Below are 26,216 nucleotides of genomic sequence, written 5' to 3' on the forward strand. Positions count from 1 at the left end.
TGGTATTCAAAGAGCTAAAAGTATTTACAGTTCCTGCAGCATCTCAAATCCCATCAGATTACAGGAGTAACATGATGACATATTCCAGTTGCTGAACTTCAGCTGCTGTGAAGCACTGTTACCCTCTCTGAGGGGATGGAAGCAGAGCTAGGATTTAGAACCTTAATCTTCCTTTAAAAAACAGAGAAGCTTCAGAAAGGAGCTTTGACGAGATTAAGGCATTTCTGACACACAAAATAAGTATCTGGCTGTTTGAGGGTATGGATCAGTTTTAAAGAGCTGATGCAGGGGGGAGTGCTGGGAGCTGAGGGGAAGCACTGAGCCAGTGACACATTTCTGTGAGGGCCTCTCAGTGAGCTGGCATTAGGAGCTCTATTAATAGAGCAGCTGTGTTAAAAGTGACACCAAAGGGAGAAGAGCCCCCAGCCAGCAGTGCTGAGGGAGCAGGGAGCTGCCTGAAGCTTGGGATGTTCTCCTGAGTGTTCTGTGCACATGGATGTGCTCAGGCAGGTGTTTTCCAAACCCAGCTTCTGGGAGTTTGAAGCCAACATTTCCTGTTTAGTTGAAGGCAAGTTCTCTCCTCTGCTGCCTTTCAGAATTCCCAAACACCACATCCTGTAGTTCTCTGCATTTGGAACTAGTCCTACAGGTACTGGCAGTCTAAATCTGATTTGTCTTTTGTGCTTCTCTTTAATTGTGCCATTTTCAGAGAACTTTTTGAAGGATTCCAGGACCTTTTCCCCAAGGTACAACAGCTAATTTAGAGTCCATCCCTGTGTCCATACAGTTAGAAGTATTTTTGTCCCCCTCTGGATTATTATGAAATAGATTAATTTCTTCTGCTATTCATATGTCCTGTGACAAAGTGAAAGCTGGTGCTCTACTCCTCCCTTGCACTTAACCTCAATTCTATGTGTAAAGAACTTCCCAACACCTTTGAACATCACCCTTATTGCAAAATAACAGCAAGATTTTGAATCACCATGGTGACTGAGTGGGTGTTATTTTTATTCTTTAACAATACATTAAAGGGTTGCATGCAATTCCATGAGTAGTAGTAGAACATGGGAACTGTGGAGACCCAAGAACAGGAAGCAACTCACTCTGGTTCTCTGAGATATAAATAGAGCAGCAGAGCTAAAAATGCTCCAGGTTTGTATTGTCTTGGCTTGAAGCTCTGGAATGGAGCTCGTGACAGCAAGATGCTTCACCTACAGAAAATCTGCATATTCCTTATAAATTCTTATGCTGGTTGGTAATCAGGCACTGCTGGGCTCCAGCTTTTTTCATTTTTTCACTTTCTGTCTCTGCTCTGGGACACAAAGTGGTTCTGCCTCAGGCTGATCATTAACCTCAGTGGCCAGAGGGAGCCACAGCCTTGGCTGGGTTGGTGACATGCTAGGGCTGCAGCAAGGTTGCACAGGGTTTATATTCTGATTAGAGAGTAAGCTTTTAATTTTTCAGAATTTGAAATGACTGGGTGGCATTAAAAAAAAAAAAAAAAAAAAAAAAAAAGATAAATGAATGCTGACCTCTGTGACCGCCCTTAAAATCCTGTGTGTGTCCAAAATCCTGTCTTTAAAAACAAACAAACAGAAATCCAATATAACTGTGCAAGGTCAATCATCACTGCCTTGCAGCTCATGCCCTCCTGCTCAGAGCATTGCCTGGGGGGGGCCAGGCTGAAGGAAATCTGGGACAAATCCAAAATATTCTTGACCTGACTGCATCTTCTTTCCCTTGGTCAGGAGGTGGGACTTCACAGGTCACTAATTTTTGATTGGCATTTTCTTCCACCAGTCTTTTTCCATTCTTTCTAATATTTGAATTTATCTAGCAAGCAGAATTTTAATGAGAATACCTTGATGCTTAATAAGGTGAATCTTCCAATTTGAGGACAATTAAATGAAGATGTGAATAATAAAACTTTCAGACCTTAAGTAACAGGATTCCATTTGTTTTTCTTTCTGTTTGGAAATAATCCATCAAAAGTTCATTATTCCCCTTAGTGAGAAAGTAGTCAGAATGTTTTGATGGCACTGACTATACTTTGTACTTTTGGGTTTTCAGGCTGTCCCTTCCTGAAGATGCAGGGAGCTATTTCAATGCAGAGACAGGAGTCCTGGAGGTCCCAGTGACAATCCTGATCGTGGACAAGGTCAGGGATTTTTGTGATGCTGATTATCAGACTGACCATTTATGTAAATTATTTTAGTGAATGTTCACTTAATGGTACCTAATTTTAGTTTAGTTTTTTACTAATTGGGGCTCTGTGATAATAGTAAAAGGTGCTTAAAGTGCTAATACAGGTTTGATAGTTTTTTATTGTCTCATGTTTGCAATACAGGAAGTTACATCCTTTCTCCTCAGTGCTGATCTCATGTTACTGTCAAGGAACAGAGTAACTTTTTCTTGCACTTTTCCTTTTGGATGACATTTCATTTAAATCCTGTCCTTACAACCCACAGATGGAGGTTTTTATCCTGTGCTCTTGCATTTGTTTCAGGCTAAAAAAGTTAATTTCACTGTCCATGCCATTGTTACTACTTCTGATTTGGAAATCAGCCCAGCACAGATCAACTTTGGATACTGCACGATCTATGAAGCTGTGCAGGCAAATGTCATCCTAACAAACAAATCCATCTTGCCACAGGAGTTTGGATTTGTGGGACTGCCAAAGGTATGGACTTATCCCACACACACCTCCTCTGCTGTCAAAATAGATTTCAGTGTCATGGGAACGTGTTCAGTGTGAGTGTAAATAAATCATGACTGGTTCTTGCAGCCCCATGGGAATTCTGCTCCCTGTGGAATTCTGTCCTGGAGTGTGTCAATCTCCCTGGGTGTCACCCTCTGCATTTGCCAAGCAGTGCAAACCCCTGTGGGGAGATTTTCCTGTTCTTCACCTTCTTTTGTCAGAATTCCTGGGTTTTTACACCAAGAGATCTCCTGAGGGAGCACCTGGGACACTTTCACCATTAAATAAAACAGGCTTGGGGTGTGGCTGTGGCCTCAGGCTGAGGGATGTGCTCACTTTGTACCAAATGCCCCAAAGCTTTGCCTTTAAAGTCTCCTTGGGAGCCACCCCAGCCATGCCCAGGCACTTTCTGAGTGACTGGAAGTTGATTTGGAAGCACAGATTCAATCACAGGAGCTGCTGGGTTCATGTGGACTGGATCTCCTGAATAATTCTTTGGACAAAGATTTTTCTTCAAGCATGATGGCGGAGTGATCACAGTGTGAAATGGTTGGGCATGTTGGCATCAGAGCTGGAGGAAACTGGCAGTTAATTAGGCATTGTTCTGTTCTCTGCTGGCTTAGGGATTAAAATCAAGGAATAGCTAAAAGAAATTGTTAACTTCAGCTTCATGAAAGCTTTACTTCCCAGCATGAGGAGCTTGAATTGTGATGGGGAGACTTTCTTGGGTCATCTTCAACCCAAGCACAAACCACTGCACAGCTGTGGATGTGGAACTGCTCCTGTCCCTGTGGTGTCCCTGCCTCAGACATGAATCAGCTCACAAAGACATGGGGCAACTGCTGAATTTTTACCATATTTCATTCATTTTCTATGAAGAATAAGTGAACATTAGAGCAAGGTGATTTCCACAGATGAGAAGAAGCTGGGGAAGGGATTCTCCTGAAATCTGTATTGATGGATTTAATGCCTTTTGAGTTACCTTGAGATGAGAACTCTGGGCACTGACTCAGACAAAAACTTCTCCCTGGAAGGTTTCTCTTTTCCTGACAGTTCCACATTTAATAACAATTTATTTATTTTTTTAATCTTGCCTGTAATGTCTTATTTTTATTTATTAAAAATTTAACTAATAATTTCTTATCCTGCCATTTTGAAGTTTGTTGAAGTTCAACCCAATGATGGATTTGGAATTATTCTTCCTCTGGAAAGCCTGCCACTGGACATAATCTTTAAAGCCACCAAGGCAAAAGAGTACAGCTTTGAGCTCACCTGCAGGACAGAGATCAACAGGTGTGTTAATGATGAACAGCAGGGAAACTGAAATCTGAATGTCACTGGGCTCCCACTGTTATCCCAGTTCAGAAATTGAATCCCTGCCTGCCTTGGGGAGGTGAGGTTGGGATGAGCACCTGAGGCAGGTGGGAATTCTCCAGCTCAGTGCCTGTTGGTTCCATCCTTAGTTTTCACATCTGTCTTTACTGAGATGACTTTTCCCACCCCTCCTCAAGTTTATTCTTGTCCCACACCCAAGCTCCAGCCCCTCAACCTGCAGTGCTCTGCTGCTTTTTCAGCACAATTAAGGAATTCTTTTTTGTGAAAATGCTCTACACATGAAGCCGATGCTGCTGCAATAATCATGGCATAAACTTTGATTTGACTGGATGTATTTCCAGAAGTTCACAGAGGAAGAATTCAAGCAGGGACTCTGGCCAATTGTGCATTAAAAATAGATAGTATTATTGTTCATCTTTAGGCAAAATTCCCATTGCAAGCTTGAAATTCTGCTTAAATAGGGACTACAGGATTAGCTCCCTATTTTCCGGGCTGATTAAGACACTATTTTATGCTGAGACAATTTATCATATGTTTATTTTTAGACAATTCAAGCTGTCATGCAAAGCAGTTGGAGTCCACCCACCTCTTGAATTGTCTCATTCCTTGGTTCAATTTGCTGCTACAGCCCTGAACTCCATGTCTTCAGCCACTCTGGATGTGCTCAATTCCCACGTGGATGGGAACCCCCTCACTCACCCTGTCCCACGGATTGGCACTGGGGACCCTGTCCCAGTTGGTCCCACCTCCTTTGAATTCCATGTGCCCCCAGACTGTCCTGTGACCATTACACCTTCTGTGGGAACTGTGCTGCCTGGGCAGGTAAATTCACTTTAAATGTCTGAGTGTTCTGCCAGATCTTTGATCATCTGCATCCTTACAAAGGCTGTCACTTGTAAACAAAGCTTAAAACATCAATTGTTGTTAGAATAGCTGGAATATTTTGTATTGTTTGAAAGAATGTTTTAAATCAGACAGGAGAGTTAAACACCAAATCTGGTTAATGCCTTATGAGAGTGTTCACTTCCCAGTTTTGTCACTGTGATTTATGTGAAGAATATTTAAATATCAAAAGTATTGGCCATGTAAACCCAGCCCACTGTAACATCCTGAGCTTCCAAAAAAGCTGCAAGTGCCCTTATCCTGAGGATGCTGAAGTGCCCTGCATGTGTGACTTGTGTGCTGCTCTGTGTGTGCTCCTGCTGAGCTCTGTCACACGTGTCTGGCTGAGCTGTGCCCTCACTCCTGTGTGTGCTCTCACATTCCCAGAAAAGCTCCATCCGAGTGTCCTTCAGCCCGGCGCTGTCGGATCAGCAAATCAGGGAGGAGGCAGCAAGGAGGCTCAGCACAGCAGCTGTGCCAGAGGCAGGAGAACAAGTAAGGAATGCTAAGAACAGCACATGCTGCTGGTCTGTCACTTCCAGATATTTGTTTCTCTGGATGGTATTTTTATCATAAAATTATTTGCATATTAATGAAGGCCAAGCTCGTGGTCCATGCAGGACCTGCCTATAAATGACAAGAGTGTGACTGTGCACTCAGTGTGTGGCCTGTTCACTGAGCAATAATTTAATTTCATGCTCACTATTCCCAAACTATTCCTAGAGGGTTTTATTGCAAATGCTATTAAATACTCTTAAAAGGAAAATAAAAAGAAAAAGCTTCTATACTTCCTGAAGATTTATAGCATCTGTGAACTTTATATGCAGTCCTTAAGTCAGTTAATTTGTGTGAGCATCTGTGGTTGTCTTAGATTATGAGATAGACAGGTAAAATTCCCATGAGATAGAGACTTTTACTCATCTGCTGCAAGAGGAGGCTTCTTCTAAGAGGGGGTAAAATATGTCAATTTCAACCTAATTTTTAAATTTTACACTGTTGGAAAGTTGTCTATGTCTAAGTGTGTCTGTGGGCTGTCACCATCATCCTGCTGTCCCTTGTCCCCTGTGTCACCTCCTTACTCTGTGTCCTTTGTGTCTGTGTCTTTGCTCACTCCTGTCTTGGTCAGATTTCCAGTGGTCTCCTTCAGTCTCCAGTGGGCAAAAAGAGGAAAGATTCAAAGAGAGAGCAAAGGAAATCCACCATTTCCATTGCCAGAAGAAGGGCTGGAAGCAAGAAAAGCCTGGATTCTGTAAACAGCCCTAAAGAGCCAAAACCCGAAGAGTTAAAGCCTGAGTAAGTCAACAGAAGCTTCTTGTACTACACAGACAACATTCTCTTTAGAAGTAGTTTAATAAATCTACTAAAGCTGTAGGTAGACAAGAAAGCAAACTGGAGAGGGAACAGCTTCAGCTGTGTTGCAGAGGCTGTTTCCAAAATTAGTGCTGCTTGTGAGCCACACAGCTGTACCCTCTCATGTGAGGCAAAGAATCCCTTTATGCATCAGAAGGATTGAAGACTTCAAAGAATCTGTCAGGGAGCAGGAGCTGGGGCTGTGAGGGGGATGGGGCTGAGCCAACACGGGGTTTATGGAAAGGGCAACAGCAAAGCTCAACTTGGGGACCAACAGAACTACTCAAATAAAGCTCTTCTGAGCAGATCTACCAGAACCAGCTGATGGCCCTAATCCATGACAGGGAGTAATTTCTATTTTTAATTTGAGGGCTTACACAGTCCAGCACATTGGTCATGGTCAGCATCAGGGCTGGCAGGGAAATGCTGCTGGGAAATGTGCATTTGAAGCAGTCCCTGAGCAGTGTGAGCACCTCAGGGAGAGTCAGCATCAGCAGCATTGCTGCCTGGAGACTGGGAGACTCACATGCAAAATCTGATACTTGAGGGGCCTGGTACAGCAGGTAATCCAACTTCTCAGAGCCACACTTCTGCCCAGTCTCAGGAATTTGGAACTATCTGGAAGTAAATTCATGCTGAAGCACCAGGCATTTGGCTGTACTGGGTGTTTTGATATCTTTTACTAAAATCTCATGTTCATTGCAGTCCATTAATGATAATTTTTAAATACATGCAGCAGAGATTGTAAAAATCAAGTAGTATTGTCTACATAGTGCATTAAAGGAATGTGATCCTGTGTGTTTATATGTCATTGAAATTATGTAGAAGTACTGGAAAACACTGAAATATTTGATGTATTTAACCAAAGCAAATTGTGTTGAGATTTTTGCAATCCTTAGTGTAACATCTGTTGTCTGGGTTCTTCATTTTTATTCTTCTTTTTTGGCTACAAAAACCAGCCACTTTGTAGGGTGGGTCCATTACTGGCAGCCATTTGGTTTCACTGTTACATTCAAATTTGAATGTGTGACTAAGAAACAATAATCACAAATAGCTCAGCAGATATTTATTTGATGTTTTTTGCTCTCTCACTCACTGAGATAATTCTTATTCCTGGATTCTCTAGTTCTGATGCTTATAGAGCAGCCCAGGCTTCCCTGATGAGGAGTTTCAGAGGGAGTTTTAACAAATACATCATCCCATGCTCTGTTGCAAGTGGCCACGCCACTGGAGAGGAGGGCTCTGGGAACTTAACCTGCAGGTGGGTGCAGTTGGATAACCCAGAGATGTGAGGGGGAAATGGTGGGCTTGCTAATTTATTCATTTGGGGGAGAAATTTGTTTTCTGATCTTAATAACTTCATAGCTCAGTGGTAGAAACTCATGCTCCCAGCCCACCAGTTGGATAAGAATCAAACACATGAGTATCAAAGCAACTGAAGGAATAATTGTGTGAAAACTTTGAGGCAGCTGTAGCTCATCTCTGCTGGGGCACAGCTGGTCACTGAGGCCTGTGCTGTGCTGTCACAGCAGTGCAGTGACACCCTGTGACAGGAGCAGCTCCCTGGCAGTTGCTGTTGTCTCTGTGTCATCCCAGAGCTCTGCCCTCTTATTCCCCAGCTCCCTTTGCTCTCTCTGCAGCCCTCACAACACCTTGTACCTGGAGCTGCACTGCCCTGCTGTGGCCCCTCCTGTTCTGATCACTTCTGACTCTGGGATCAATGCAGCCAATTTTGGGGACGTTTCTGTAGGTATGGAATTTGAATTCTGGTTTGGAGTGGCTTCTCTCTGACAGTGAGTTCTTCACAGCAGAGTTCTGCATTCTCAAAAGTCAGGATAGAAATTACTCCTAGTGGGTATTTAGGTGGAAAATAGGGAGCCTCTGGCCAGCTGAGGCCCATGAAAGAGCAGACCTGATCCCCAAACATGGACCTGGAAGCTGCAGAAATGACTGGCCCAATCTGAAAGCATTTTGGTGAGCTTTGAGTAGTGCCTTAGCCATAGGCCTAAGGAATGAGGATCTGGCCCAGGCAGAACATGAGTAAGGGGAAGGAATGGGAGGCCAGAGATGAGCATCCTATTTTGGGAGTGTTTTCATTCCTTGCAGGCTACAGAATTATGAAGAGAATTACAATAGAAAACATCTCTCCTGGGAAGCTGGAAGTATCCTTGTCTAGAGCTCAGCCTTCAGCCTCTGCTTAGTCAGACTCTGTCTCTGCAGGGGGAGCTGCTGGACACTAAAGCAGCAGCTCATCTTCTCTCTTGAGTTATTGATGTCTCAAAAGCTTGTAGAGGCTTAGTTCAGACCAAGTGCATGTAAACTGTATGTAGAATCTGTTCTCATGTATTTTTTCTCAATCTTTATGACTTTTTTCCTTGAGTGGCACTGTTTCAGCTGGGATTCTCAGTTCTGAATCCCAATGGCCCCTTCCTGTTGGTTAGAGCAGTTGGAACACTTGAGCCAGGTGAAAGTAAACCCCTCATCATCTCTTTTTGTCCAAGTGAGGATAAATGGGTGAGTAAAGGTACAACAGCAGTGGGGAAAAGGAGGAGAGATGTGAGGGGTGTGTAACACGTGGTATGAACAGGAAAATCCTTTGTTCCCTGTCCCAGCATTTGGATCTTGTCTCAGTTCTGGGCTGGCTCTTTGGGAGGGCTCAGCTGGAGGGGTGGGGGTTCCCTCAGCAGATGGACTAACCCAGGCACCCTCTGGGCAGTTCTTGGAAACTCTGGACATCCAGGTGGCAAAGAGCAACCTCAGCCTCCTCCTCTCTGGGCACGGGGTGGTGCCAAGCACGGAGTGCTCCGTGGGAGAGCTGCTGGACATGGGATACATCATGGCTGGGGACACAGGGACTGCCACAGTCCAGGTAAGGCCTCTGTGCTGAACTGCAAGGCACAGCAGGAGTTCCTGTGAGGAGGAAAACATTAACTGTCTCCTCCCACATTTTGTCCAAGTGTGTCAATAACCAAAGTGCAGTGTTTGATGGGGAGTGGGGGTTGGTGGTGGCAGCACTGACTGGGCCTCTGTGGCATCTGGGGACAGAGCTGCACTAATGCAGCAAAATTTATTCAGCTACTTTGCAAAGTATGGATCTTCCAGGCCTAAGAATCCATTTCCTTAATGCAAATGCTGTTGTGTGAATGAATGTCCCCAGATAAAGAACACTTCCAGCCTGACCCTGCTGTTCTCTGTACAACTGGAGTCGCTCTCACCAACACGGGACAGAGACCGGCAGAAAATTCCCTCCTTTCTTACACCCTCTCTGCAGAGAACAGAGATTGTTGGTAAACTTCCTTGTATTCTTTCCTCTGCTAAAGACTCAGGAGGTGTAAATCTCTGTGTCCTCACAGATTCACACAGCTGTCAGACCTGGGGCATCACAGCCCTGAAATTAAAGACCTCATTTTGCTCCCCAGTAGGAGCTGTAGTAATTCTTTCAATATGGGGAGCTGTAAATTTATGCAGCCTGAGCAAATCCCCACGAGTAAGGAGATATTAGTGTTTAAATCTAAATGAACCCACACAGTAGTTGCATATTAAAGATTACATTTAAAGATGTCCATCTCTGTAAAAACATGTCAGAATATAGGAAGGGTTGGTGATGCTGCTTCAGGTCCTCTGGAGATGAATGCATCAAACTGATGGATGGATGGATAAGTGGATTTATCTGGTGTTCCTAGCACCCTGTTTTGCTGAAAAGCCATGTATCAGTTCTTATTTATTTGCTGTTCCAACAAAAATTAAATGGGTTTAAAATTTATGAAGAAGTAAACTTGAGCTGTCCTCCTTTCTTACCTGTATTCTCATTTTTATTTCCCAGGAACACAGAACTATAATGGCTTCAGTGTGTTCAGTGTCTCTCCAATACAAGGAAAAATTGAGGCTGGGAAGAGCCAGAATTTTGTTGTTACTTTCAGCCCTGATCATGAAAGTCTCTACTATTCTGACCATCTCAAGGTTCTGCTCTTTGGCAAGGTGAGACAATCAGGATTATGAAAACAGTCTAAATATTGGATTATTTGATGTAGGGAGGAAAGGGCACATTTGGGGCCCTCTGATTTTTTCATGTTTAGATATTCAGTTATTAATTGATAAAAGCAATAACGTGAGATCCATCCCTATCCTCTCCCACAGCACAGTCAGGAGGGGCTGGGAGCTGAGCACAGCTCCAAGGGGCTCTTGCAGGGAGCATTTAATGGCAGAGCAGAGGGGAGAGGGGAGCTCCAGCTGCCCAGCAGGGCCCAGCAGGAGCAGGAGCTCCAGGGAGCTGCTCCTGCAGTGCTCAGTGCCAGCTCCATCTGTGCAGCTGCCCTGGGATGCTCTGCATGCACAGGTGGCTGCACCACGGGCAGCCCTGGGCCCTGCCAGGACACCAAAAGTTGGTGCAGGGTGACCACTAATGCCCAGCAGCAGCACTGCAAACAGGCTGGGGCTGAGAGAGAGCTGCTTGCTGTCCTTGCAAATTTGGGATTGCAGTTAGGAATCACCCAAGTTTGGCAACAGAAACGTTTTGTCTCTTTTAGTGGCTTTTAAAATAGTTTGTCCAGTGCCCTCCTGAGGCACATGTCCCAGACTGTTTAAAACAGAAGTGCCAGTGGGCAAGCCCAGGGGCAGGTGCAGAACTCCTGCATTAGAGCCCAGGATCACTGGGATCATTCCCGTGGGAGGTGATGCCACGATTTCCTGGTGCTGCTGGCTCAGGTGGCAGCACCAGGCAGGTGACCTGAGCTGTCACCTGCAGCCAGGACATTCTGTCTCACCCAGCAAACAGCCCACGAGATCCACCTGAAGGGTGCAGCCCGGAATCACCCCATGTTTGTGGAGGGGGGAGTGCCCCTGGATGTGCCCGTGGAGTCCTTGGCTGTCACCTCACCTGTGGCACCACAGGAAGCTCTGGAGGAAGGTAACGTGCCACCACTGTCTATTGTGGAACAGGGAGGGATCAGACATGAGAAAAAAGGAAATTAAAGACAATTTTTCCAGAATCAGAAAAAGTAAGCATTATGTTACAGCATATGTTCATAATACACAGAAAACATAAGAAACTTTCTCTTTAACAAAGTTTTTCTCTTCATTTTAATGCAGTTCTATCTTAATGATCATCTTCCATCTCTGCAGCTTCCCTGCAAAAATGATTAAAATGTAATGCTACTATGAAGAATTAAGATGCACTTGCTTTCTGCCACTTCTCTGAGGTGTATTAAATGTTTAAGAAATCATTTCATATATAATCACATATCCTGGATTCTCCTGTTTGTCCTGTTATGAAACTTCCAGGGGTTTGAAGTTACTCTTCCTGAATTTCTTGGGCAGGATCTGTGTTCAGAGACAGGATGCAAACAGCTCCTGACTCCTGAGCTGTAAATAAGTCCAAGCACACAGAGGTGTGTGCCACGGGCTAGAAAGTGAGCCTGGAACTTGATGAACAAGTAACAATTGCAGCTTGCACTTGCAAATTATCCAAACTCTCCTTTTCCTTAATTCCTCACTATGTGAAAGGATCTCTTTATCTCTGCCAGCTCCTGAGTTTGCCACATCACTTTGTTTTGAACCATCCTGTTGCAATTTGTGTTGGCTCTGAACTGCCAAAGGTTCAGTTTTGGCTGTCTCAAATTTGACCTGGTTGCTGTTTGTTTAGGAGAAGCAGTGAGGTCCCTTCTCCTGCTCCTGGAGTACGTGGAGGGCTCAGCAGAGCCAGCCAGGGCAGAGATCACTGTCGGGGCCATGGAGACTCCTCTGCTGGCAGCCAAGAAGGTGAGGGAAATAAAACCTGCAGCTTTGTGCCAGTGCTGTATGTATGCAAGGGGATGCTCCTTCCTTCTGTCCAAAAGTCACAAATTCAGAGATTTTAAAAAGGAACTTTCAGAGTTTCCGATTTTAAATTATAAAATTATACATTATAAAAGCATCAGTGTTTGAAAAGATTATTCTTCAGGGGCTAATATAAGGAATTAGCATTATCATAGTAAGTCAGCAACAAACTTAATTTAGCAGTTTGCTTCCTCAATTCTGGAATACAGAATTTTGGGCCCAGAACTGAATTACAGTCCTGATCCTGTTCTTTTAATGGAGTATTTAGTGACACAGTGCTGTCACGAAAGTGACACAATGAACGTCGCAGTGGACAGGTGGAGTTTGAAGGGGCAGTTCGGGCAGGGCAGCCCCCGCAGCCCCGGAGTGACCGTGCCGTGTGTCCGTGTGTCCGTGTGTCGGTCTGTCCGTGTGTCCGTGTGTCCGTGTGTCCGTGTGTCCGTGTGTCGGTCTGTCCGTGTGTCCGTGTATCGGTGTGTCCGTGTGTCGGTGTTTCCGTGTGTCGGTCTGTCCGTGTGTCCGTGTGTCGGTCTGTCCGTGTGTCCGTGTATCGGTGTGTCCGTGTGTCGGTGTTTCCGTGTGTCGGTCTGTCCGTGTGTCCGTGTGTCGGTGTTTCCGTGTGTCGGTCTGTCCGTGTGTCCGTGTGTCCGTGTGTCCGTGTGTCCGTGTGTCGGTGTGTCGGTCTGTCCGTGTGTCGGTCTGTCCGTGTGTCCGTGTTTCCGTGTGTCCGTGTGTCGGTCTGTCCGTGTGTCCGTGTGTCCGTGTGTCCGTGTGTCCGTGCCGTGTGTCCGTGTGTCGGTCTGCCCGTGTGTCGGTGTGTCCGTGTGTCCGTGTGTCGGTCTGTCCGTGTTTCCGTGTGTCGGTGTGTCCGTGTGTCCGTGTGTCGGTGTGTCCGTGTGTCCGTGTGTCCGTGTTTCCGTGTGTCCGTGTGTCGGTGTGTCCGTGTGTCGGTCTGTCCGTGTTTCCGTGTGTCCGTGTGTCGGTGTGTCGGTCTGTCCGTGTTTCCGTGTGTCCGTGTGTCGGTCTGTCCGTGTGTCCGTGTGTCGGTGTGTCCGTGTGTCGGTGTGTCCGTGTGTCCGTGTGTCGGTGTGTCGGTCTGTCCGTGTGTCGGTCTGTCCGTGTTTCCGTGTGTCCGTGTGTCCGTGTGTCGGTCTGCCCGTGTGTCCGTGTGTCCGTGTGTCGGTCTGTCCGTGTGTCCGTGCCAGGCCGTGGAGTTCAGCCTGGAGAGCGGCGCGGAGCTGCAGCGGGCGGGGTTCGCTCTGGACGGCCCGAGGGGAGCCCTGGATCGCGGGCAGCGGCAGCGCATCGGCGTCTCGTGGGTGCCACCTGCCGAGCTGCAGGTGAGCGCGGCACCGGCACCGGCACCGGGGTCTGGGAGGGGGTGACACAGGGATCCCGGCAGGTGTGACACAGGGATCCTGGAGAGTGTCACACAGAGCTCCTGATGGATGTCACACCATGGTCCTGGGAGGGGTGTGACACAGGAATCCCGGCAGGGGACACACGATGGTCCTGGTCCCGTGTGACACCGGGCTCCTGGGGGGTGTCACACAAAGCTCCTGTCTGGCTGTCACCCACATCTCCTGTTGGGGCATCACACAAAGCTCCCAGCGGGTGTCACACGAGGGTCCTGATGGATGTGACCCACAGCTCCTCCTGGCCTGTCACCCACAGCTGCTGCTGCCCAGACACAGCCAGGTGACAGCTCCTGTGGGGTCCCTAAAGGAGCAGTGGTACAAACTCTCCTTTGGGAGCAGAAGCTGGGAACAGTGGGATGATCTGGAGCCTTCCTGCCTCCCCAGGGCTGTGCTTGGCTGTGGTGACAAGGACAGGGGTGAGCCCCTTTTATCCCTTCCTGCAGGCCCCTGTGACAGAGCCCAAGGGCCAAAGTGCTGCTCCTAACAGGCTCTGGTGCCCTGAGTGAGCTCTGGGGGACCTGGGACAGAGCTGCTGCAGCCCTGCCAGCACAGGCCTGGCTGTACACAGATCACTCTGCAGCACATTTCTCTGCCATGGGCTGCCTTTGCTTTGACACATTCCTGGAGGTCAGTGGGGCCTTTGGGTTTCCACTTTAGGGACCCCATTTCCCTGACTGCTTCTGCCTTGTGTCTAGAGGTTGGATATGATGTCCCAATAACTCCATGGGGCTGTGATTGCCCTTCCTGTGCATTCATGGGGACTGGAGGCATTGACTCCCCATGTGTGGGATGGCAGAATGAGTAGCTGGTTCCAAAATTAAAAGATTTCTGCCATCACAAGCAGAAAGAGGCAGCAGAGTTGCTGGCAGGATGTATCCAGTCCACATCGTGCCTCTTGGTAACCCCTGGGTCTTGCACAACACTGAGCACTCACTGGGGGCTGACAGGATCTGTTTCCTTCCAGCCCTCCCTGGGAGCTCTGAGGTTGCTGCTGTGCTCAGCTGCCATGGCTGTGACGTGGGGACAGTGTCTGTGGCACTCTGGGGACAGAATGCTGAGTCACTGTCATACCTCACTGGCTGCAGCAGGAGCATCACTTGGGGACAGAGAGGAGCCAGCACAGTGGCTGTGACCTGTCACCTGTAGCTATAACTGGTACCTTGAACACCAAGATGTGAAACACAGAGTTTAGAAGGTGATCCACTCATGTCTGCTATGCCCAAAACCCCAGGCTGGTTTTCTGTTGGTTCTCTCTGCAGACCAGTGAGCCCCCACTCGTGTCAGCCCTCCTGACTGTCAAAGGTGACATTACAGAATCCTACCGAGTCCTGCTCATGGCAAGAGTTGTGGCTGCAGCTGCTCCCACTGCCTGAGGGGTCCAGGCCAAATGCAAAGGAAGATGGAGGTTACATCACTGGGATGTAACCCTGGATCTCTGGTGAAACATGGGAAAATTTTGAGATTGTTGCAAATAAGTGAGGGCAGCAGGGCTGTGGGAAGGAAGGGCCATGGAACATTTCTGCTCTGTTTTGCCCAAAGTTCTCTGTGAACTCTGGTGCCAGTAGCTTCATTTTCCAGCTGACTCTGTGACAGTAATCTTGTGTTAGAAGAAAGAATTACTGAGGGCTCCCAGCAGCTACACCTGCTGTTAATCCCATGTCTCCCAAAGGTGGGCATTCCATCAGGAAGAGTGTCTGCTTTACATCCACATAGGTGAGTTTCTACCTTTTACCAATTTCAGATGCTTTTTGTAGGGTTTGGAAAAGCCTTGACTTTTTTAAGCTCAGAATAAAGTTTCTGATTCAAGCCTTATCCAAATCATTTGGGCAGTCATTTTTACAATGTACAGTCAAATCTGCCTGATAACACATGGCCAAGGGGGAATATTCCTGTGCTGTTCCCTGGATATGGTCCAACACTTGCCAGAGATCCTGGCTGTCCAGGAACTTTGTATTTCTATATTTTCCTTCTGCTGAATTCTGTCTGAGAACAGAATTCTGCTGTTCTGAGGAAGCCAGAATGCTCTGCAGGTGGAACTTCTGGCAGGGAGCAGCAGCTGGTTTAGGGCAAGTGCAGAGCTGGAGAATGGAGGGAGCAGGAAGGCAGCAGCCATTAGACACAGGATAATCCTGTACATCTCCTGTCACACTCTTTCCTGAGTCACAGCCAGTCTGTGGCAAAGTTCCCTCCCCAGCACTCCGAGGGTGTGTTGCCCTTTTGGCCCCTGTAGCTGTTAAATCCCTGATTCAGGTGATGCAATCAGAAAATAGAAACGTTGTTTGTAAATACCCCTGTGGTAACGAGGGAACTGCAGGAACAAGCAGGGAAGCAATTGTCACAAGGAACATTTGAAGCAGGCTCCCCCTGTGACAGAGGAGGTTTGTAGGAATGAAGAGGGGGTTCCTTGTTTGTCCAGCCAGTGTTTGATCTGCTGAGATGAGTCCTCATTTGATAATGGATCAAGTGCCTGTGGAGTCACTTAACTCTTGAGTCTAAAGACTGCAGATGCTGAGGCAATGCCAGTCCCTGGGGTGGGGAGGAGCTGAGGGTGGCAGTGCCAGCCAGGGACAGCTCTGCCTTCCTTGGAGGCCCTGGGTGCTGCTGCTGGCACAGCTGGGCAGGCACACAATGGACTTTGTGTGCTGGCTCCCCTGCAGCCCAAAGGGGTGAGGAAATCCCACTACATCAACTAAAGCCACTGCACACAACACTGCTCACTCACCAGTGACCTCATGGCAGGGGAGCTGTCAGTAAGCAAGGCAGGGGGAGTGGAGGAACTATTTCAGGCACTGAATTTGTGGGCATCCATTGTGTGAGGATCCTTTAGATTTCACTCCTGGAAACCAAAAACTGATGGCTGACAACAAATCAGTCTCCAGACTCTGGTTATGATAACCACACAGAGTGCTGAAAAGAAGTGTAACATTATCTACCAGGAAACAACACCCTTATCTTAGGAATCTTCCACTTCACAAAGGTCAGGTGCTGAGAAAAGTAAAGAGAAGTAAAAGAAGTAAAAAATTAAAGAGTGATGCAAGGACAGTGACATTGGTGCCCTCACAGGGTTAGGCTGGGTAAGGAGCAGCTGCCACCAACCAGCTGAAGGACCACTGGAACCCAGCAGCTCCAGGTGAGCAGAGGTGTCACCCACTGTGCTTGCATTCCTGCCACTGGAGAACTTGGATCAATATTTTCACAGGACTGAAGTGAACATAAGGTTCTGGGTTTCTCTGGTCAAAGTCTCCATGTTTAAAACTCAGTATGTGTTTGTTCTCTCAGGGGAGGGTTGGACCAGGATAACAGAACAGGTGGTTATTTCTGGAAGGTTGAAAATAAAGTAAACTCTCCCTATAAAACTCCAGCTGACATTCTGTAAAGCACTTGTGGAAATCTGAACAGATTTTAGTCCCTTCCATAAGAGAAAAGCCTGGTGTTTTAGTTGGGGGCTCAAAAGTGATCATATTTGACTTTTGGGGGGCACAATGGCTGCTCAGACAGAACTGGTTTCCCTCTCTTGGATTGCTTTGTTCTTGGGGGACACAGAGTGTGAAGTGCCAGCTCTCACATGGGGCAGCACTCAGACAGTGAGAGACACAGGCTGATGTGGAAGGGAAAACACACTGATGTGGAAAAACTGGAAAGTGTGCAGACTGTGCTGCTTCACCTGGAACATTACTACAGTTTCAAAAGTAAAAAGCACAGGTACTGTGTCTGTAAAATGTAACCCTGGATGTTCCACTGCCATTCCATTGAGAGTTACCACAATTAGAATCCTCATAATGCAAACCTGCCATGATCAGAGATGCAAACCTTCAGTTTACTGAAAATGCAGGAATTCTGTGATTCCACACAATTCCCATGTACAATGTGTGTTATGTGCAACAGCTTCTTGATATTTCTCCAATGAGCAGAAAATTGACTGGGACAACTGAAGATGGAAACAATTCCCTGGTAACTCAGACACAGGGAGCTGATCCAGAAGGAGAGGGTTTGCAGGCAGGTCCTTGAGCACACAGGGCTGAGAGAGCTGCTGTGTTCTCCTGGCATGGATCAAAGCCAAGTCCCAGTGCCAGCAGAAGCTCAGCACAGCTCCTGCCAGTTCATCTCTTGGAAAGGCACAAACCCTGTTCAGTCCTGTGCTTCTGGGCATTAAAACTGCCAGGTGACTCTACACATGGAACTTGCTGTTTCTGTTCCATATTACAGGGATGGAGCTGTTATTGTGAGGACAATATGGAAAATGTGGCCTCAGAAATATTTCTTCATTTCTGACAAGTTGAAGTTTTCTGCTCCTCTAACTGCACTTGTGACCATCTTGCTTTCAAACTGAATTTTGCAACTGTGACCACTCTTGGGTCCCTGGATACAAATTCATGCTTTAGATTTGGATCTAAAAGCAAACATGAACTTCATGGCACTGATGCAGCTCTGGTTTCATGAGCAATTCACACCCATGTATGATCTTCATAATCCTTAAAGTAAACCCAGCTCATTTGTAAAGCAGAAAGTGAGACAGTAAGCACTAGTGTCACACACTTTTATTAATTCATGTTCTGTTTCTCCAGAAGTGATTTCAGTGATTGCTTCACACATATGAGCACAGGTTTCCCCAGATGAGCAATGGCCCCATGACCCTGAGCAGTGCTGGAGGAAAACACTGCAGTCACTTTGTCACATGCCATTGCTGAGCCTGGAAACACTGGGTTTCAGTTCTAGGAATCAAAACAGAAAATATCACCTGGTGCTTCCCAGGCTGGTGCTCCCATGGAGTGGCTGTCCCCGGGATTGTGCTGGGCTGGCCCTGGCAGGAGCCACCAAAGCCACTCCATCACTGCCCTCCTCAGCTGGACAGGGAGGAGAACACAGCAAAAAGCTCATGGGTGGAGATTAGGAATTTGTACATCTGAAATGTTCGACAGTTAAATAGCCTGGAGCACAGTGATCCTAAAGAGCCGTCAATGCCTTTTCATGTGTTTTAAGAAAGACTATTTTTAGAAAGGGAAATTATCTGTTCTTCTAAACATTTGTTTCTGACTCATATATTTCATACTAGGTTTCTCATTTCTTTGTTTCTCTTTCAAGTCCCTCTGACACTGCAGAGGCTCGGAGGGTGTGTCCAGCTGCTGCACACCCGATGGGCTCTGGTGCGGGGAGAGCATCAAACGCAGTCCCGAATCGCTCCGGGGAAACCTCTGCAAGCCCAGCTCTGCCCCGAGATCCGGTGACAGCAGGGACAGGGCGGGGACGGGGACGGGGACAGGGACAGGGACAGGGACAGGGACAGGGACAGGGACAGGGACAGGGACAGGGACAGGGACAGGGACGGGGATGGGGACGGGGACAGGGACAGGGACGGGGACAGGGACAGGGACAGGAGCAGAGTCTCGGCCGCTCGGCTCTGCCCTGAGATCCCGGTGACAGCAGGGACAGGGACAGGGACAGGGACAGGGACAGGGACAGGGACAGGGACAGGGACAGGAGCAGGGACAGGGACAGGAGCAGAGTCTCGGCTGCTCGGCTCTGCCCTGAGATCCGGTGACAGCAGGGACGGGGACAGGGACCGGGACGGGGACGGGGACAGGGACAGGGACAGGGACAGGAGCAGGGACAGGGACGGGGACAGGGACAGGAGCAGTCTCGGCCGCTCGGCTCTGCCCTGAGATCCCGGTGACAGCAGGGACAGGGACAGGGACAGGAGCAGGGACAGGGACAGGGACAGGGACAGGAGCAGGGACAGGGACAGGAGCAGGGACAGGGACAGGGACAGGGACAGGGACAGGGACAGGAGCAGGGACAGGGACAGGGACAGGGACAGGGACAGGGACAGGGACAGGAGCGGACAGGGACAGGAGCAGGGACATGGACAGGGACAGGAGCAGGGACAGGGACAGGGACAGGGACAGGGACAGGGACAGGGACAGGGACAGGGACAGGGACAGGGACAGGGACAGGGACAGGAGCAGGGACAGGAGCAGGGACAGGGACAGGGACAGGAGCAGGGACAGGGACAGGGACAGGGACAGGAGCAGTCTCGGCCGCTCGGCTCTGCCCTGAGATCCCGGTGACAGCAGGGGACAGGGACAGGGACAGGGACAGGGACAGGGACAGGGACAGGGACAGGGACAGGGACAGGAGCAGAGTCTCGGCCGCTCGGCTCTGCCCTGAGATCCCGGTGACAGCAGGGACAGGGACAGGGACAGGGACAGGGACAGGGACAGGGACAGGGACAGGGACAGGGACAGGAGCAGAGTCTCGGCCGCTCGGCTCTGCCCTGAGATCCCGGTGACAGCAGGGACAGGGACAGGGACAGGGACAGGGACAGGGACAGGGACAGGGACAGGGACAGGGACAGGAGCAGGGACAGGGACAGGAGCAGTCTCGGCCGCTCGGCTCTGCCCTGAGATCCCGGTGACAGCAGGGACAGGGACAGGGACAGGGACAGGGACAGGGACAGGGACAGGGACAGGAGCAGGGACAGGGACAGGAGCAGTCTCGGCCGCTCGGCTCTGCCCTCCCTGGCGGGCGGAGGATCCGCGGCCCGGGCGGGGCGGTGCTGCCGCTCCTGCCGGGTGCTGCCGCTCCGGCCCCGCCGAGGCTCTGCCCCCCGGGATGATGCCGGTTATTTATTGCGCTGCCCAGCACGGGCTGTCCCCAGGGCTCGGTGTCCCCTTTCAGCGCCGTTCGCGTGTCCTTGAAGCGGCGGTGTCCCCCGTGGCTCCCCGGCCCGCAGCCTCCCCAGCACATGCCGCAGGGACTCGAGGCGCTTCTGCTTTGGCCACCCGCTGATCCACCCCGGGGTCCCCCTTTCCCAAGCATCGCTCTGTTCTGGGAACACCCGTGAGAGAACAACTCAGCCCGGTGAGTAACACTGCCTGTTCCCAAAGCTTTCCCACCGTGACCAAGTGACATTCCCACACCAGACGGTGCCTTGCTGATGGCCATCCCTTACAACTTTTGTTTTGATCGCTAAGACAATCAGCAACTTTTAAATTTCCCTCGGCTGCTCTTGCTCTGTGGACTGAGGTGAATGGATCTCTCCCAAGACAATTCCAAGTGTCACTCCTGAGCAGTTTGCAGATGCTCTCCTGCGGTCAGAACCATTGTTGTGGTGCAGGAAATCATTGCAGGAGGTTCAGCACACACAACCCTGCTGTGGCAGCCGTGCTCCTGAAATGTCACAGGAGCTGTTCTCCTCCTTTTGTACTGCCCTAGAGCTGAAAAAAACCATTTCTGGCTGCATTGGAGCAATGGAAAAATAGCTTTAAAATATCTGACACAAGCAGTTGTCTAGACTGGCATTTTCAGACAGGCCTCTGGTATCAGGCACCTCATCTCAGTTACCTTTAAATAACAATGGTTTTGTTTTTTGGGAATCCTGCACGAGTCATTTTGCCTCACAAGCAAAAGTAAAACACCATCCCATAAAAACATTTATTGATTCAGAAGCAACTTTTACAGTGGGATTATTTGCATGTTCTCATCTGGAATAATGGTACAACCGTGAAGAACAATCTGAAGTGGTTTTGCTCCATATTCTCACAGAGTGCTTTCCCTTTTCCACCCCAGGGAAGTGTATTCCCTGTCATACATGCACTATTTAAATCAGTAAATCATCTGCCTTCCTTCACAGATGCCCTCAGAACATGTCTGATTGGACAAGTCTGTGGTATGTCTGGTAAGTTGGTTTTTAATCTTCCTAACTCAGAACCATTTGGAAATTTTGATGAGCAGTTATTGGGAGCAAGGCAATGGAAAGGCTTCTCTGGGGCAGGATCAGGGAAGGGTTTCTCTGTTCTGAGAGCTGCCAAAGGAATGGACTGGACAAGGCCAGGGGGCATTGGGTGTCAGGTGGGGACCAGCATTCACCCAGGGCTATGTCATCTTTCCCTTCTGAGTGCGCTGGAGTTGAACTCAAGGGCTTGTTTGCTGTTCCTAAATAGCCAGGGCGCTGCTGGCCATTGGCTCTTTGCACAGGGCGGGTTCCAGCAGCGATTCGCTGGGAGCTGGCCCTGCCCCATGCTCGGATCGCTCCCTTCTAGGGCCAGGGACTGTCCCCTCTGCAGAGCCAGCACCGAGCTGAGCACGGCCTGCCGAGAGGGGAAACTGGGCTGAGACAGGGAGGATCCACAGCAGGATTCATCTCCTACCTCAGCCACGAGCTAGAGGTGCCCTGACATTGTTTTCACAGTTTGCATTCTGTCCATGCATTGCCTTTGGTGGCAGCACACAGAGGGAGTTGATTACTTTTATCTCTTTCAGTCTGGAACAATTTTAGTTGATACACAGAGTTGTTTCAAAAGACACAGTTACCAAAAATAGATGGAGAAGGCTTAAAGCCTCCATGAGAAGAGGGAGTTGAATTGAGAAACGGAGAGGTGGGAAGGTAGAGTTTCAGTGGAGAGGAAAACCTGAAACACAGGTATATCAGTCTAGGCACATTGTAAATTGTTCAATTATAAACTTCCTTAAGCAAAAGCTAGAGATAGAATTGTGTTTTCAAGGCATAAATATCATTTGATATCATTTCCATGCTCATTTATAGAGACTTGTGGAAGTTCGTGCTTGTATTTCCCTCCAAGTACAAACCCTCTCTTGCTCATTGTCCCTGCACTGAAGTTGAAAATAACCCAAACCAGTGAAATGTTACAGCACCTGTGAGCCAGAACGGGTTGTACTGATGGGCAGCAGTTCTTCAGCTCGGGATTGAGTGTTTGTGATCCAATTTTCTAATCCAGGATCCAGCACCCATTCAGAACTAAAGCAAGGAGGCTCGGCCTGTCTTCCAGCCATTTAAAGTGGAATTATATTCTGGTTTAGAAGAAGTAACAGAAGCAGTGGAATGATGGAGTTTTCCCCTCTTTCAGGTTGATCTTGCTGCTGGTGTTCCTGCTGCTGCTCTGTGGGGTCTCAGCGAGCTGCATCAAATTCTGCTGCCGCAGGAAGAGGCTCCCGGTGGAGAGCTGCCCCCGGCACCCCTGTGACTTGGCAGTGATTGGCATTGACAGTGACAGCACTGCCCACAGCACGGTCACCTGTGAGTGTCCTGCAATTGTGCCCAGCCCCTGCAGGAATGGCAATTCCCAGGGAGCTCCCAGAACAACTTCCAGCCCCACAGGGTGGGCACAGGAGGTGAAGGGAGGGATCAGGGTGACAGTGAGTGACAGTGAGTGACACTGAAAACCAGGAGTGATTCTATATAGGCAGCTTTAGTATACAGTGCATTTGTTCTGAAAACAAGAAACTGTAGTTTCCTGGAAAAAAAAAGCAGGATTAGCCCTTCATATATCAGAGTTCCATGCAGGTGTTTAATTTTTATTTTCAATCCTTTCTCTTCACAGCATACAGCTCATGGCAGTACCCTCCAAGTGTCCAGATTCCCTTGGTATTTGTGGATATGGATAAGAACACTGTGTCCCCTCCTGCTTACAGCCTCTATGCCATGGACCTGCCTCCTTCCTATGATGAAGCTGTTCAAATGGGAAAGCAAGTGGCACGGACAACCCAGAAACTTAATGACATCCCTGAACAGGTGACACCAGGAGGGCTGAATCCCAGCCAGTCCCCACCTGACACAATCAACAGAGATCCAGCAACACAGGCAAATTCAGAAGATTCAGAGGATGCCACAAAATAACAGCCACGGGTCTGACTCAGCTCAGATGGGGAGTAAAGTAAGGGAAGGACTGTAAGAGTTAAAGAAGACATGAAGAGTTTGGGTCTATAAGTAGGTTATGATGGAAAGATGTTTCTTCTCATGCCCCTGTAATGATTTGTCAGAAGAAATGTTTTCTGAGACTGCTATAATCCCCTGGTAAAGCTTCTTCAAGGATATGAAATGAGGTAAAAGGGCAGCAGTTTAAAAATGCCTGTAAAAGTGGGACGTGAATGCGTGCTCATCTTCTGATAAAAAAATTGTTCCTTATGTCCAGCAATAAAAAAGGTCAGGAGAATTTTGCCACCTTGGGAATACACACTCAGAACAGTACAAACAGGAAGTTGTTGTTCTAGAACAGAAGTTTCCCAAGCTGGAGTTGAAGGGGGAATCCCAGCAAGTGACACTGAACAGCCTCTGTAGTTTCTCCTCTTTTGGGAACATCAAGTGCCCAGAAAACTGCTGAGGACAAAGTGCTGCACTGGAACTCGAGTTCCTCAAGGAGCAGGAAGATGCCAGGACAGGAGAGAGTGGAGGGAAATGCTCTGTGTGGTTTCACAGCTGCACACAGGGAACGAGACAGATGAGACACCACACTTCTGTGGTGGTCATGAGACTCCAAGGGATTGGAAATCTTCCAATTTCTATTTTTGAGATGCATTGTCTTGTGTATGGGTTCCCTTTGCTATTTCTTTTTTCCAGATAAAGTTCACATTAATTCCAAAGAGACATTCACACACATGGTTCCCTGTTACTGATGCATTTCAAATGTTCATCAAATGTTTCAAAGATGCTTTTATATTTTGTTATCTGCTCAGGCAGCACAGGAAGGAAAAATCACAGGTTCCTGGCAGCTTTTACCAGTTCAGAACATGCTCAAGGAATGAGCAGGGTGACACAAAACATGCTTGTGCTGAGCCATCCAGAAGAAGTTAGAGATACAAATACCACAGTACAGGCTGGGCAGAAGTTCAAAGAAATTACTCTTAGGGATGGTTCTTCGTGAAGTACTGATAGAGGGATAAGTGCTGAGCATCATTTTAGAACTGGGAGCTTGGAGCTGATTACAGCAGTCACAGCCCACACAAAAATTCGGGCTCCAGAGGCTGGGTTTTTAATGCCAGCTCTTTCCCTTGACCCTCCATATTCCAAATGGTCCAAATTTTGTCCACTCCTGAGCAGCGATTTTCTCTGAATCCACTTTAGCAAGGTGCTAATCTGTCTGCTTTAAGAACATGAGCAATTGCCAGGGTGGCTCATTGCTCAGGGTAAGAGCAGCAACCAAAGCCTGAGCACTCGGTGCTATTAGTGAATGTAGCATAAATTCAGGTGTCTGTCATTAACAGGCAGTGGAAGTGCTGAGCACAAAAGCCTGCACAGCTTTTAGAAGACTGTTATTCTCTGACAACCATTAGTGCAAGAACTGCCCTGGAAATGAGCACTAATGATTTAAAAATGAAGATCTCTGCCAGCCACAGGCCCAAGATGCTGCTGCAGCCGTGTGTGAGCTGTCCCTGAGTCTGGCTCCCCAGGGAAGGGTCGCTTCTATATTTAACTTGCATGGAACTTACTGTGAGGGTTGAGTGGTGTAACAAATCTGCTTCTCTTGTGTCTCCTCTCTGCCATCCTTCATTATATTTCTCCTGTTTTATTCTTTCCTTGCTTTCCTTATCTGTGTCAAGATGGAGGCTGGGAATAAGCCAGGGTAACTCTTTGGAATCTCTGGCTGGAAGGGCAACATATTCCCAGTCCTGAATGTCTCCAAGTCATAAATACAGCAGATGTATTTTCATTTCCTGAACTTTTCCATAGTGCTCAGAAGGAAGCCTCTGCCCTCCAGGAGAAGGCATTTGCGCTGGAGGGAAATGGCTGGAGCGGGGAATTGGGAGGCAGGGACGGAGGGATGTGACTGACAGCAGAGGGCAGTGCCTCCCTTCCCGCGGCGAGCGGAGCCACGGGCGGGGCCGGGCCGAGCCGAGCCGGGCCGGGCCGAGCCGAGCCGAGCCGAGCCGGGCCGAGCCGGGCCGGGCCGGGCCGGGCCGAGCCAAGCCGAGCCGAGCCGAGCCGGGCCGAGCCGAGCCGAGCCGAGCCGGGCCGAGCCGGGCCGAGCCGAGCCGAGCCGAGCCGGGCCGAGCCGAGCCGAGCCGAGCCGAGCCGAGCCGAGCCGAGCTGACCCGAGCCGAGCCGGGCCGAGCCGAGCCGAGCCGAGCCGGGCCGGGCCGGGCCGAGCCGGGCCGGGCCGGGCTGGGCAGCGATGGCTCTGATGGCTCTGATGGCTCCGGGCCCCTGCCCCGCAACCTGCCAGCCCGCCCGGTCTGTTCTGCTTGCTCACAGGAGATGAAATATCCCAAAAACCCCAAATGCCTGCGGCTTCCTAGGAATAAGGGCATAATCTGATGTTCCTGTCCAGGAAAAGTCTTGTGTTTTGCCCAGGCTCTTGCCTTGTAATTAGTTCATTAATTCAGGAATTGTTAACAGCAGCTAGTGCCCCAGTGAGGCCTCAGGAACACCGACTCCCCTCTGCACACCAAAGGCAGCTCAGTTTGCTGGGTAACCTTCACAGCTGGGAAATTACTAAGATTTTTCTTGTGACCAACCTTCTCCAGAGCCTGCTCAGGGTGACCCCTGCTGGAGTCCTTGCAATGGAGGGGGGAAGAGATCCCTCATCTCTACACAGCTCCTGCTTCATGAACAGTTAGAACTTCACATTTTTGAAACCTACAGTTCTCCATCACTTTGCTTGAAATTGGTGAGTGGATTCAGAATTTTTTAGTGGGGTGTGCAGAGTGGAAAGAAGGGAAGGAGGACACGGATTTGGAATTTGGGATTCCAAAGCCTCACTTCCAGAATAAACCAGATTTAAAAAGAACACTGAGGGAGGTTGGTCCCACAGCAGGTTATGGGCTTGGCCTGATGCAGGATCTAAGAATTCAGATTTGTCAGGCTGGTGGTTTTCACCATCACTACATCTATTCAAGTCTGATTGTGTCCACACAAGCTTTGCCTCTCAGGGAAAAGCCCCTCTCTGTAATTACCCAAAGTGCATTTTTAATTGTGATTTATATTT

General features: G+C 48.7%; 2 protein-coding genes across 3 annotated transcripts in view; both read left to right on the plus strand.

Annotated features, from left to right (window-relative positions):
- CFAP74 (cilia and flagella associated protein 74) overlaps nt 1–15,308 on the plus strand; it is a 36,212-nt gene extending 20,904 nt beyond the window's left edge. Inside the window, exons 23-39 of the mRNA XM_079326376.1 lie at nt 2,071–2,158; nt 2,507–2,680; nt 3,858–3,991; nt 4,579–4,855; nt 5,303–5,410; nt 6,042–6,208; nt 7,392–7,526; nt 7,906–8,015; nt 8,372–8,427; nt 8,660–8,779; nt 8,982–9,134; nt 9,423–9,552; nt 10,089–10,243; nt 11,033–11,171; nt 11,907–12,022; nt 13,285–13,419; nt 14,757–15,308. Coding sequence (XP_079182502.1) covers nt 2,071–2,158; nt 2,507–2,680; nt 3,858–3,991; nt 4,579–4,855; nt 5,303–5,410; nt 6,042–6,208; nt 7,392–7,526; nt 7,906–8,015; nt 8,372–8,427; nt 8,660–8,779; nt 8,982–9,134; nt 9,423–9,552; nt 10,089–10,243; nt 11,033–11,171; nt 11,907–12,022; nt 13,285–13,419; nt 14,757–14,870 — 2,311 coding nt within the window. The 3' untranslated portion in view covers nt 14,871–15,308. The remainder of the gene's footprint in view (nt 1–2,070; nt 2,159–2,506; nt 2,681–3,857; nt 3,992–4,578; nt 4,856–5,302; nt 5,411–6,041; nt 6,209–7,391; nt 7,527–7,905; nt 8,016–8,371; nt 8,428–8,659; nt 8,780–8,981; nt 9,135–9,422; nt 9,553–10,088; nt 10,244–11,032; nt 11,172–11,906; nt 12,023–13,284; nt 13,420–14,756) is intronic.
- A 4,832-nt stretch (nt 15,309–20,140) lies between these two features.
- On the plus strand, nt 20,141–24,805 carry TMEM52 (transmembrane protein 52). 2 transcript variants are annotated; one of them, XM_079326494.1, is made up of 4 exons: nt 20,141–20,355; nt 21,064–21,172; nt 22,362–22,531; nt 22,836–24,805. In XM_079326494.1, the coding sequence occupies exons 2-4, from the start codon at nt 21,141–21,143 to the stop codon at nt 23,129–23,131; spliced, it is 498 nt and encodes a 165-aa protein (XP_079182620.1). In that variant the 5' UTR covers nt 20,141–20,355; nt 21,064–21,140; the 3' UTR covers nt 23,132–24,805. The 2 variants fall into 2 exon arrangements, with proteins under 2 accessions (XP_079182620.1, XP_079182619.1); XM_079326493.1 differs by having other exon boundaries at nt 20,142–20,355; nt 21,128–21,172.
- Nucleotides 24,806–26,216: the final 1,411 nt, after the last annotated feature.

The sequence above is a fragment of the Erithacus rubecula genome (assembly GCF_903797595.1).
Source record: "Erithacus rubecula genome assembly, chromosome: 24".
NCBI lineage: Eukaryota > Metazoa > Chordata > Aves > Passeriformes > Muscicapidae > Erithacus > Erithacus rubecula.

Coding starts and splice junctions, on each gene's coding strand:
- TMEM52 (XM_079326494.1), top strand. CDS start 21,141: ATGTCTGATTGGACAAGTCTGTGGTATGTCTG. Junction 21,173..22,361: donor ACAAGTCTGTGGTATGTCTG/GTAAGTTGGTTT, acceptor CCCCTCTTTCAG/GTTGATCTTGCTGCTGGTGT. Junction 22,532..22,835: donor TGCCCACAGCACGGTCACCT/GTGAGTGTCCTG, acceptor TTCTCTTCACAG/CATACAGCTCATGGCAGTAC.